Here is a 12414-nt window from a genome sequence, read left to right on the forward strand (position 1 = left end):
GAATTTGAAAACTCTAAAATTATAAAAACTTAAAAAATCATACTTTTTGAGGATATCACAGATGTGATAGGAGTATGATTTTTTATCCAATGTCTTTAAGGCTTTTTTGTAGAGTGACTCTATCGGTTTAAGTGCTGTGAAGCTGCCAATGCCCAGCTTGTAAAAGTCAGTCAGTTTGGATCCGACCCCACAACCGAACTTCTCCTTCACCGTTTCTTCCCTCCACAGAAAGTAAATGCAGCCTGTTGATGTTTTAGACCCCAGAACCCCAGGAGCTTTAGTTTTACTTGCATTGATTAATTTTAGCTATTTAGGGTCAAGAGGAACTATTAAATCCAATTGGGTTTTGACTATAACATTTACTTACATTATATTTGACAATTTATGAAGTAGCAGTCAGAAATATGGTCTTATTGAATGTAAGCCCACTGGTACTGGTACTGGTACTGGTACTGGTACTGGTACTGGTACTGGTACTGGTATGATATTATACATATGTACATGAATACATGAATAAAGGTCATTTTAAATTACATTTTTGTCTTATCACATAGAAATAAGCCTCATGTTCCACAATTCTAGTCACCATGGTCTTATTATTATTATTATTATTATTTTTTTTTTTTTTAGAAAGATCAAGTAGTTTTATTGTAAAAACTCAGACCAATAACATTTCCACAACAAAACTCAGGATTTTAACACCAATAACCAGATCTACTTCATCACATCTGTCATTTCAGTTAAATATCACACCTTTCCATTACATTTTCATTCATTTCTGTTCTAAACCAGGAATACTCTGAGTTCCTTCCTATAAGCTGTAAATGCTGTGATATTCTATAGCTGATCATGTTTAACAGCTGCTTTGAGAAGTTTGAGGAAGATAATTCTGCTGAAAACCCGAGTAAGCAGTTCATGATGCAAGAGAAAGCTGCAGGATTTAGTCCAGTATTGTAGGTCCTACTGATATGTTTTCATATAAGACAATTTCCTGATTTTCTGTAGATTAATCACCAGGGTCTTAGTTTAAGCAGAAATATCTGGGACATGTTCCTGAGGAGAGACTTACCTAAAACGCTGAGTTTGGTTCCAGATCCGAAGTAAGGAGGATAAGAGCCGGAGCACAGCGCGACCTCACAGTCACAAAAACACATCCCACCCACAACCCAACTTCTCCTTCACTGTTTCTTCCCTCCATAGAAAGTAAATGTAGCCTGTGGATATTTTAGACCCCAGAACCCCCTGAAGACCTTAGTTCTTAGAGGAACCACCAGCTCCACCACTGCTGCTGCAGCTTCACCACATTCACCAAGAAATGATGAACACCATCCCAGAATTAGATTCTTTTACAATTATATGATTGTGGCATCATATTATTATATTTAAAGCTTCTTTCTGACCTCACAGTTCAGAAGAACCTGCTCGGCATCAAACCTCACTTACCTAAAACGCTGAGTTTGGTTCCAGATCCGAAATAAGCTTCAGCCTGATTATTCACAGTGTTTCCAGGAGATGATAAAACCCCACTCACAACCCTAACCCTAACCCTAACCCTAACCCTAACCCGGGCACAGAGCCAGCCGCTTCCTCACAGAGCCAGCCGCTTCATCACAGAGCCAGTCGCTTCATCACAGAGCCAGCCGCTCCATCACAGAGCCAGTCGCTTCATCACAGAGCCAGCCGCTCCATCACAGAGCCAGCCGCTTCACCACACCACATTTACTGAACAAATAAACCCCCCCCCCCCCTCCTCCATCATCCCCCCATCATCGGAGCTCGGCTGCTTTTCTTACCCAACACGGTGAGTTTAGTCCCGGCTCCAAAGTAAGTCTGGGTGTAGGAGCACAGAGACGCTGGGCTGGTACAAAACCCTGCACGTCTGCAGCTCTGCAGCTCTGCAGCTCTGCAGCTCTGATATCTATTTCACTATCTCAGGCCTCAAACCACAGTTTTAAAAACTCTCTAAACTCTCTTTCAGCATGAAACTTCATCGCTCTCCTTTCACCTGGTCCCACTCTTGTAAAAGTCGCCCAAAACGTCTATCCAAGGCAAACCCAAAGTAAATGTAAAGCTGTTCTTGAACCATTTGAAGTTCATGGATGGTTCTGGTATCTTTTGAAAGGTAACACTCTAAAGTTTTCCCCCCAACTGTCAGAATCACGGTAACTGCTACTATAATTCAGTAATCTAAGTTTGAACACACTGAAAAAGAAGGTTTTTATTTCAGCCAGAAATGTGTTTTGTAATCAGATGTCTGCAGATGAATCTGTGACTTATTAGCCCGAAAACACATTGAGACACAGCCTGGAGACTTATCTAGTGCAATTTCAAATTTGATAACAATACCACAAAAAATGAGTATTTTACAAGTTTTTGTTAGATTATGTCTTACAAAGACTTTTATTATAAGTATTAGACATTACATTATGTCCCACGGGCATAACTCTTGAAACTTTCAACATACAATCATAATTTTGGCCTCTAATGAAAGCTGACACTTAGAGGTTTACTATCGCGTCCAAACGGCAACGGGTTAACGGTTCTGCAGCAGTAAAACAAGTTCAATAGAACCTGATTTCTCACCTAAAACGGTGAACTTGGTTCCTCCAGCGAAGAGAGCTGCAGAGCCTCCATACAGGCCTGATCACAGCGAGTACGACTGCTGCTGAAAACTGCTCGGCTGCTTCTCTGCAGCTTTAAAACACGCTGAATATTTCTACAATCCAGGTTTTAAAAGTTCCACCTCGAGTCCAGGCGGCTGCAGCCGGTCAGAGACCCAGGGCTGCTGCTGGGAGGATTTTCATGGGAATTACACTACAAAAACTACAAAATCCTACCAGGAATATTAGTCTTATTTCTAGTTAAAATGTCAAATTTTTAGTCAAAAAAATCTCATTGCTACTTATTTTAAGTGAAAATCTACTTGAAACAGGTGAAAATTGTTTTTATTTTTTTAGTTTTTGATTCTTGTCTTAAGTGGAATGAGATTTTTTTGACTCAAAATTAGACATTTTAACTAGAAATAAGACAAATATTCTTTTTAAGATTTTGAGTTTTTGCAGTGTAACAGAAAATAACCTGGAAAAGCTGCAGGTTATTTTCTGATGAGAGCTCCCAGAAACATCTGTCCCAGAAACATCTGTCCCAGAAACATCTTTCTGGTCTGAATCTGGTCGTGTTTTCATGATTTTCCTGAATAAAAGTGTTTCATCTCTGGTGCTAAAGTTTAACTGACAAACCTGGTTAAGTGTAAGCGTCGTTTGATTGACAGGTGAAGAGATTAGCCACATTAGCGCTAAGTAACGTATTACTTGATGCTTTTACCTTTTTCTTGTCACGGTTTTGTGGTTTTTTGAAGAGATCATAGTTGTATTTAGTAAATGAGAAGTGCTGATGTCTTCCAGCCTGTTTCTGTTCATTTGTCCATTTCAGGTATCAACTTTTGCAGAATATTCTAGTTTTTAGCTGATATCTTTGGCTGTTGGCTTTGCATACGTTTCTGGAAGCTTTTCCAGAACAAAACAACACATTTATCTCTGGAAACTCGTTCTGCTTGGATCAGAAAACCTCCCAAAGACCATTGTTACAGTTTTCGATGACAGTTTTAACTCTGCAGCGTTTCAGGAAGCAAAGTTTTCTCACTTTCTTACCTAAAACGGTCAGTTTGGTGCCTTTTCCAAAGGTTGGCGGGTTCGTAGTCGTCACACTGAGAAACGGCTGCAGGAAAAGCTGCTCTGGTGTTTTTACTCGTTTAAACGTCACATTTTTAGACTAAAAACACGACGAACATCATCAGTTTTTGCTGACTTAACTACATCTGTGACTTCAGTTTTCCTTCAGAAGGTCAGATTAATCACAGCTCTGCTGGTTTTAGTTTAGATTTTACAACTTTAAGTTCCTGTTTTCGTCTCTATCTTAATAAATCGCTTGTATGAAGCAGCTTTTCTCTCCTAAAACGGTTAACTTGGTTCCTCCGCCGAAGTAAACCTCTGAATTACCAGAGTCACAGAGTCACAGTCCAACGGTAAAAACAGCTCCACCTGGTCCGTGTTTTCAAGGTCAATAAAAGAACATTTCTGCTTCAAACGGACAGATTAAAACTGAAGGTCATATTTAAAACCTGACAAAGACTTTAGATCCAGCAAGAACCAGCTGAACTCTGGGTTTTAACTTGAAATGGACTGAATTCTCACCTAAAACGGTTAACTTGGTTCCTCGGCCGAAGAAAGCTTCACCAACACCAGAGTCACAGTGAAAGCCATCAGCGCTGGAAACACTTTCCTCTCTACCTGCTCGGCTCATTCCAACCTTTTTGCTGCTAAAAGGGACTCGTTTGATCGTTTTGCAGGTTGGATTTTAAAGGTTTCATAAAAACCAAATTGAGACGTTTGTCAGTTTGATCCCTGACTGATATTAACTTCGTAGTCGGACCCTGAACAAGTTCATCACCACGATGTTTACAATAATAATTATTCACAATAATCCTCATGTGTCCATGAGGATTATTTTGCAGATTTCTGTCTTACCTAAAACGGTGAACTTGGTTCCTGGACCGAAGTACGCTGGTAAACCCCCAGAGTCACAGTGAAAACCATCAGTCTTTAACCAAAAACCACTTCATTTATCACTCCTTGTAATTTATAGTATGTTTTTTTTTTGTTTTTGCTTCTTGTCTAGATTCCTCTGTTACTTGTCCAATATATGCATTCTTTTTCAAAGATTGAACCCAAATTATTAGCTTTGTTTTGTATAAAACCTCCTGAGTTGAGGTTCATAAAAGGGTAGGCATAATAAGCCTTGGCTTCAGCCTACAGGACTGTCTCAGAAAATTAGAATATTGTGATAAAGTTCTTTATTTTCTGTAATGCAATTAAAAAAACAAAAATGTCATACATTCTGGATTCATTACAAATCAACTGAAATATTGCAAGCCTTTTATTATTTTAATATTGCTGATTATGGCTTACAGTTTAAGATTAAGATTCTCAGAATATTCTAATTTTTTGAGATAGGATATTTGAGTTTTCTTTCTTTTGTTTTTCGTAATTGCATTACAGAAAATCACAATATTCAAATTTTCTGAGACAGTCCTGTATACCTTTTCGGTGCCATTTCAAATATTGGACTATTTTTATGTTGTATTATGTTGTATCCAAATGGACCGAAATAAAAAGTCAAAATCAAAAATCAAACCATCAGCGATGGAAACATCCCGCTGCTTTTACCAGCGTTCTCATTAAAACACGACTCTCCTCTCATCTAAAACATCCTAAAGTCTGATCCGACTCCGACAACAGCAACGATCACCAGGAGAAGGTTCTACTCACCCAGAACTGTCACTTTAGTTCCCGGCCCGAAATAAGCCTCATAGTTGGCACAGCGCTCCGGCTTGATGTCAAAAAGCCCCGAGCTGGACTTCCCCGGCTCTTAGTGAGCCGACACACTTACAGACCCGTTTACATCCGTTTAATGTCATTATCGTTATCATTAATGATCATTTACGTACCCAGAACTGTCAGCTTGGTTCCTTTTCCAAAGTAAGCCTCGTAACCGTCGTCACGGTGACTCAGTACTGAGCATCAAACTCTCTCCTCCACTTTTAGAGTAAAACACTGTCGTCCTGCCAACACTGACACTTTATCTAGGGTTTAATCCATCAAAACTCAGCATAAGAGAGAAATATTTACCTAAAACGGTCAGTTTGGTTCCTTTTCCAAAGTAGGCTTCGTTAGCGTTGTCACGGTGACTCAATACTGAGCATCAAACTCTATCTCGTCCACATTTATAGTTAAAGATTTTCCTGAAACTTCTGCCAACAATCATGTTTAACTGAAGTTTAAAGCATCAAATCTCAGAGTAAAATTGGAATATTCACCTAAAACGGTGAGTCTGGTTCCTGGGCCAAAGTACGCTTCAGCGTTGTCACGGTGACTCAATACTGAGCATCAAACTCTGTCTGCTCCACTTTTAGAGTAAAACACTGTCCTGCACCAACACTGATGCCACTACCCAACATTTAATCCATCAAAACTCAGCATTAGAGTGAAATATTTACCTAAAACTGTCAGTTTGGTTCCTTTTCCAAAGTACGCTTCATTCCTGTCGTCACGGTGACTCAATACTGAGCATCAAACTCTCTCCTCCACATTTATAGTTAAAGATTTTTCTGAAACTTCTGCCAACAATTATGTTTAAGTGAAGTTTAAAACATCAAATCTCAGAGTAAAAGTGGAATATTTACCCAAAACTGTGAGTCTGGTTCCTTTTCCAAAGTAGGCTTCGTTACCAGTGTCACGGTGACTCAATACTGAGCATCAAACTCTGTCTGCTCCACATTTATAGTTAATAGTTATTTTCCTGAAATTTCTGCCAAAGTTTAACTGAAGTTTAAAACATCAAAACTCAGCATAAAATTAGAATATTCACCTAAAACGGTGAGTCTGGTTCCAGGACCGAAGTACGCGGGTTCATAGTTGTTCACAGTGCTGCGAGTTCAGCTCAATATCACCGGTTTTACACCAGAGCAGCTTTTTCCTCCACATTTATAGTTAAGGATTTTAATGAAACTTCTGCCAAAGTTTAAGTGAAGTTTAAAACATCAAATCTCAGAGTAAACGTGGAATATTTACCTAAAACTGTCAGTCTGGTTCCTTGGCCAAAGTATGCTTCACGGTTGTCACGGTGACTCAGTACTGAGCATCAAACTCTGTCCTCCACATTTATAGTTAAGGATTTTCTTGAAAACTTCTGCCAACAATCATGTTTAACTGAAGTTTAAAACATCAAATCTCAGAGTAAAAATTGGAATATTCACCTAAAACTGTCAGTTTGGTTCCTTGGCCAAAGTACGCGGGTTCAAAGTTGCTCACAGTGCTCCAAGTTCAGCTCAATATCACCGGTTTTACACCAGAGCAGCTTTTTCCTCCACATTTATAGTTAAGATTTTTCCAGAAACTTTTAAAAGAGTTTAAAGTATCAAATCTCAGAGTAAACATGGAATATTTACCTAAAACTGTCAGTTTGGTTCCTTGGCCGAAGTACGCTTCAGTTGTCACGGTGACTCAATACTGAGCATCAAACTCTCTCCTTCATATTTATAGTTAATGATTTTCCTGAAACTTCTGCCAAATTTTAAGTGAAGTTTAAAGCATCAAATCTGAGAGTAAGAGTGGAATATTCACCTAGAACGGTGAGTCTGGTTCCAGGGCCGAAGTACGCGGGTTGAGAGTTGGTCACAGTGCTCCAAGTTCAGCTCAATATCACCAGTTTTACACCAGAGCAGCTTTCTCCTCCACTCTCACCTCAACATTTCCACCGGTTTAAGTTGAATACGACGAACCGAGCAGCTGAACTTCCACTTACCCAAAACTGTGAGTCTGGTTCCTTTTCCAAAGTAAGCTACGGATCCAGAGTCACGCTGAAAGCCTCCGCTACCTAAAACAGCCCAAATCCTCCACAACCATCCTGGTCAGACTGGTTGTACCGATCCAGAGGATGAGTAGGGTTCAGGTCTGCAGGACGAGCTTCATCGGGTCCACAGAGTTGTGTGTTTGTGAGGATGAGGAGAGCAGACTTCCAGAGGCTCCACATTGAATCTAAAAGTGGTTTTTCTGGCAGGAATTCTGCATATAAATGGATTTTCAGGGTCAGAAGTGTCCTGATGTGTGTGCAGCCTCGGACCGGTGCTGGTCCTGCTCTTCCCAGAATCCCCGGCTGCATGCAGCCGTCAGGACCACGGAGGGAAGCAGCAGGAGGTTTTTGTACGGCGCCTCTATGGGGTTGTATCACCGTGGCCCCCTGTCCCCACGGTGGAAAAGCATCACACAAAAACCTCTTGTCTCCTCAGCGGCTTTCTCGGCTCCTTCCTCAGCTGCTTCCTCGGTTACCTCCTTTGCTGCTTCCTTGGCTGCCTCCTCAGCTGCCTCCTCCCTCCTTCCCCCCGCCAGCGCCTCCGTATCTCAGCCTCCATCTCTCTGCGGTGACTGACAGCCTGACTGCTGCTATTTCTGTGACAGGAGAGAGTTGCTGCTGGGAGGAGGAGGCGGCGTCTCTGCTGGTCACGGCTCTTTATCCAATCACCAAGCTCCGGCCTCCGACACATCTGACGAGTTGCTTCTAAATTTGGAGCAAAGCCACCCCAGCAACATTTTTTGGTTGAAAAGACGTTAAAAAGACGACTATGGTCGCCGTTGAAAAGACGTTCAAAACTGGTTCAAAGCCTCTCACCCTTCTTCTCTTCTCCTCTTCCCTTCCTCTCTTCTCCATTTCCATTTTTATTTATTATAAGTATCTCATAGCTATCATTGTTGTCCATCACTCCTGTAGTTTCTTGTGCTGGCCCCCCTTTTTTCTCTTTTGTGCATGTTTGCAGGCCGGAGCTTCAGGAGCTGCGTGCTGGCCTGTAAATGTAAGACAAGAAGTTGCAGATATTTAAGCTCCTCACATTCTCTAAATGAGAAGAAATTAAAGCATCATGTGAGACGTTCTGGTAGCAAACCAGGGTTGTTGTGACATATTGAAATAAAATAAAGTTACCTGACTCATGTTGGGTCCAAATGAGACGCATTGAAATGAAATCGGGCCCGGATGGCTCCATCTGCTGGTTTCACGTGACGCTCCACGATCAGATCACCCTTAGATCGTCCCACATTTGCTTATTTCCAGGGATGAAGTGGACCGGTCCTGTATCTCTGCAGGAAACGAGGGTCTGGTCCTGTATCTCTGCAGGAAACGAGGGTCTGGTCCTGCATCTCTGCAGGAAACGATGGACCGGTCCTGCATCTCTGCAGGAAACGAGGGTCCGGTCCTGCATCTCTGCAGGAAACGAGGGTCCGGTCCTGCATCTCTGCAGGAAATGATGGTCCGGTCCTGCATCTCTGCAGGAAATGATGGTCCGGTCCTTCATCTCTCCAGGAAACGAGGGTCCGGTCCTGCAGGAAACGAGGGTCCGGTCCTGCAGGAAACGAGGGTCCGGTCCTGCATCTCTGCAGGAAACGATGGTCCGGTCCTGCATCTCTGCAGGAAACGAGGGTCCGGTCCTGCATCTCTGCAGGAAACGAGGGTCCGGTCCTGCATCTCTGCAGGAAACGAGGGTCCGGTCCTGCAGGAAACGAGGGTCCGGTCCTGCATCTCTGCAGGAAACGATGGTCCGGTCCTGCATCTCTGCAGGAAACGAGGGTCCGGTCCTGCATCTCTGCAGGAAACGAGGGTCCGGTCCTGCATCTCTGCAGGAAACAAGGGTCTGGTCCTGCATCTCTGCAGGAAACGAGGGTCCGGTCCTGCAGGAAACGAGGGTCCGGTCCTGCAGGAAACGAGGGTCCGGTCCTGCATCTCTGCAGGAAACGAGGGTCCGGTCCTGCATCTCTGCAGGAAACGAGGGTCCGGGCCTGCATCTCTGCAGGAAACGAGGGTCCGGTCCTGCATCTCTACAGGAAATGATGGTCCGGTCCTTCATCTCTGCAGGAAACGAGGGTCCGGTCCTGCAGGAAACGAGGGTCCGGTCCTGCAGGAAACGAGGGTCCGGTCCTGCATCTCTGCAGGAAACGAGGGTCCGGTCCTGCATCTCTGCAGGAAACGAGGGTCTGGTCCTGCATCTCTGCAGGAAACGAGGGTCCGGTCCTGCATCTCTGCAGGAAACGAGGGTCCGGTTCTGCATCTCTGCAGGAAACGAGGGTCCGGTCCTGCATCTCTACAGGAAACGAGGGTCCGGTCCTTCATCTCTGCAGGAAACGAGGGTCCGGTCCTGCAGGAAACGAGGGTCCGGTCCTGCAGGAAATGAGGGTCCGGTCCTGCATCTCTGCAGGAAACGAGGGTCCGGGCCTGCATCTCTGCAGGAAACAAGGGTCCGGTCCTGCATCTCTGCAGCGTTCTCACCTCAAAGCTCAGAGAAAACTGAGACTTGACCTCTGACCCTCGTTTACAGCAGCGATCAATGAGGTAGAAGTTTAACTGCTGTTCTGACGTCAACCACTTTACTTTTTTTTTTTACCACAGGAGGCGTGCACGTTTACTCTAACTGGGTTTTAAGTATCATCAAACATCTATTTGTTGCTGTATTTTTATTTTTTTTGTCTGCATACATATTATAAATATGTATGGTTAATAATAATATAATAGTTATATATAGTTAGTATATATAGTTATATAGGTAATAATATGGTTAATTTGGTTAATACCAAGTTGTTAAAAACCTAAAACATATATATGCATTTTAATATATAATCAATTTAATATATAACATATATAATTTTTTTTACATATATACACACATGTATATACACACAACCAACTTTTCACTGTTGCTCCACTGTTTTTATAATATCTCATACTGCACTATTTTTCATCTTCTTCTTCTGTATATATCTTTTTAATTATATATTTTTACTTTTTTATCCGATTTCTATGTATGTGTATGGATGTGTGTGTTGTGTGTACTGCTGCTGCTCAACGTGAATTTCCCCATTAGGGATGAATCAAAAGAAATATCTATCTATATCTATCTATCTAATTTAACTTATTGTTATTGTATAGTTTTAGAATCTCTTGTAAGTGAACAGCTCAAGGAGTTCTTGTCTTCAAGTGACATTCTATCTGATTTCCAATCAGGGTTTCGAAAAAAGCATAGTACAGTGACAGCGGCTCTAAAGGTAGTCAATGATTTTATTGAATTTTTAGACAACAAGCAGTACTGTGCAGCCCTTTTTATTGACCTATCCAAAGCCTTTGATACAGTGGACCACACATTATTATTGCAAAGACTCACCAGTGTAGGACTATCAGGAAAGGCTGTCTGCTGGTTTGAGAATTACCTATCTGGCAGATCTCAGTGTGTACAGGCAGAAGGCATCCTGTCTAGCCCACTTGATGTATCCAAGGGTGTGCCTCAGGGATCGATTCTGGGACCTTTACTATTTATTATTTATATCAACGGTCTCAGTCAAAATGTTCCCCACGCTAGGTTTCATTTGTATGCAGACGATACAGTTCTGTACTGCTCCGCCCCTACCCCTACCCAGGCTCTCTGTTATTTACAAGAGGCTTTTAATGTTGTGCAACGCACCCTTGGTGACCTTAAACTTGTCTTGAATATTGATAAGACTAAGCTTATGATGTTCTCAAACAAAAGGTCTAAGCCTGTGAACATCCCCCGTATCACCTCGTCCCAGGGCTTTGAGATTGAGACTGTGTCCCAATACAAGTACCTGGGAATTCTGATCGATGACTCTCTCTGTTTTAAGCCACAAATTCATCAACTTGTTAGAAAACTTAAGTTGAAACTGGGTTTTTTTTTTTCAGAAATAGGGCATGTTTTTCTTTTGATGCTAGGAAGAGGTTGGTTGCAGCCACTTTTATGTCTGTGCTGGATTACGGTGACCTTCTGTATATGCATGCATCTTCTCAATGCCTCCATTCGCTTGACACTGTTTATCATGGTGCATTGAGATTTATTACCAATATGAGAGCTCTCACTCACCATTGTACATTGTATGCCCGGGTGGGTTGGTCGGCCTTGTCCACTCGCAGGCTCAACCACTGGTACATTTTTGTATACAAGGCTATACTTGGTCTGATTCCAATATATTTACAGTCATACATTGACCGTAAAGAATCAGGAGGCTACCATCTACGCTCTCAGGAGCGTCTGCTACTATCTGTCCCTAGAGTGCATACAGAGCTGGGAAAGAAGGCCTTCAGGTATGCTGCGCCTTCCTCCTGGAACCAGCTGCAAAATACCTTGAATCTCAGAGAGCTGGTCTCACTTAATGCTTTTAAATCGCTCCTGACAGATCTTGAAATGTCCAATTCTGCCTGCAAATGCTATGAGTAATGTCAACAGTGTTTTGTTTTGTTATGTGTCGTGTCATATGTCATGTTACTGTGTTGCTGCCTGTCTTGGCCAGGACCCTCTTGTAAAAGAGATTTTTAATCTCAACGAGTTTTTTGTTTCCTGGTGAAATAAAGGTTAAATAAATAAAAATAAATAAAATTGACTGGCAGCAACACCAGCGTCAGAAAAAATTTATATTGATGAGTTTATTGTCTTATTCAGATTCATCACTATCGATCAGTGTCATTTATTTATCCAGCAGTTTATTGAAACTTTTTCCTTTTTTCTTTTTTAACTTTGAGTGTGATTTCACATGAAGCCACTAGAGGTCAGTATCACATAAACTCTTAACTCTTCATCCTATCAAACTGAACCCAGGATCATCATCACGTAATCAAAAACAGGCCCTGAAGCAGAGACTCGTCGGTGGAAAAGCTCAGGGTAAAAACACACACCGTGGCGGCTGACGTTCATCCTGCAGCAGCTGCCGTCTTATGCTTCACAGCTGCACTTCTTCAGCCTTTAAGACGCGCTGGAATACGATGGATATCTGTTTTGACTTCAGTCACTATTTCATGTCTGGTTGG

General features: G+C 42.2%; 1 protein-coding gene across 1 annotated transcript in view; it reads right to left on the minus strand.

The window, feature by feature from the left end:
• Nucleotides 1-12414, minus strand: part of LOC133462659 (M1-specific T cell receptor beta chain-like) — a 37534-nt gene that overhangs the window by 4267 nt on the left and 20853 nt on the right. Inside the window, exons 3-4 of the mRNA XM_061744001.1 lie at nucleotides 5328-5388; nucleotides 3643-3650 (exon numbers count right to left, since the gene is read on the minus strand). Coding sequence (XP_061599985.1) covers nucleotides 3643-3650; nucleotides 5328-5388 — 69 coding nt within the window. The remainder of the gene's footprint in view (nucleotides 1-3642; nucleotides 3651-5327; nucleotides 5389-12414) is intronic.

Source organism: Cololabis saira, chromosome 16, assembly GCF_033807715.1.
Source record: "Cololabis saira isolate AMF1-May2022 chromosome 16, fColSai1.1, whole genome shotgun sequence".
NCBI lineage: Eukaryota > Metazoa > Chordata > Actinopteri > Beloniformes > Belonidae > Cololabis > Cololabis saira.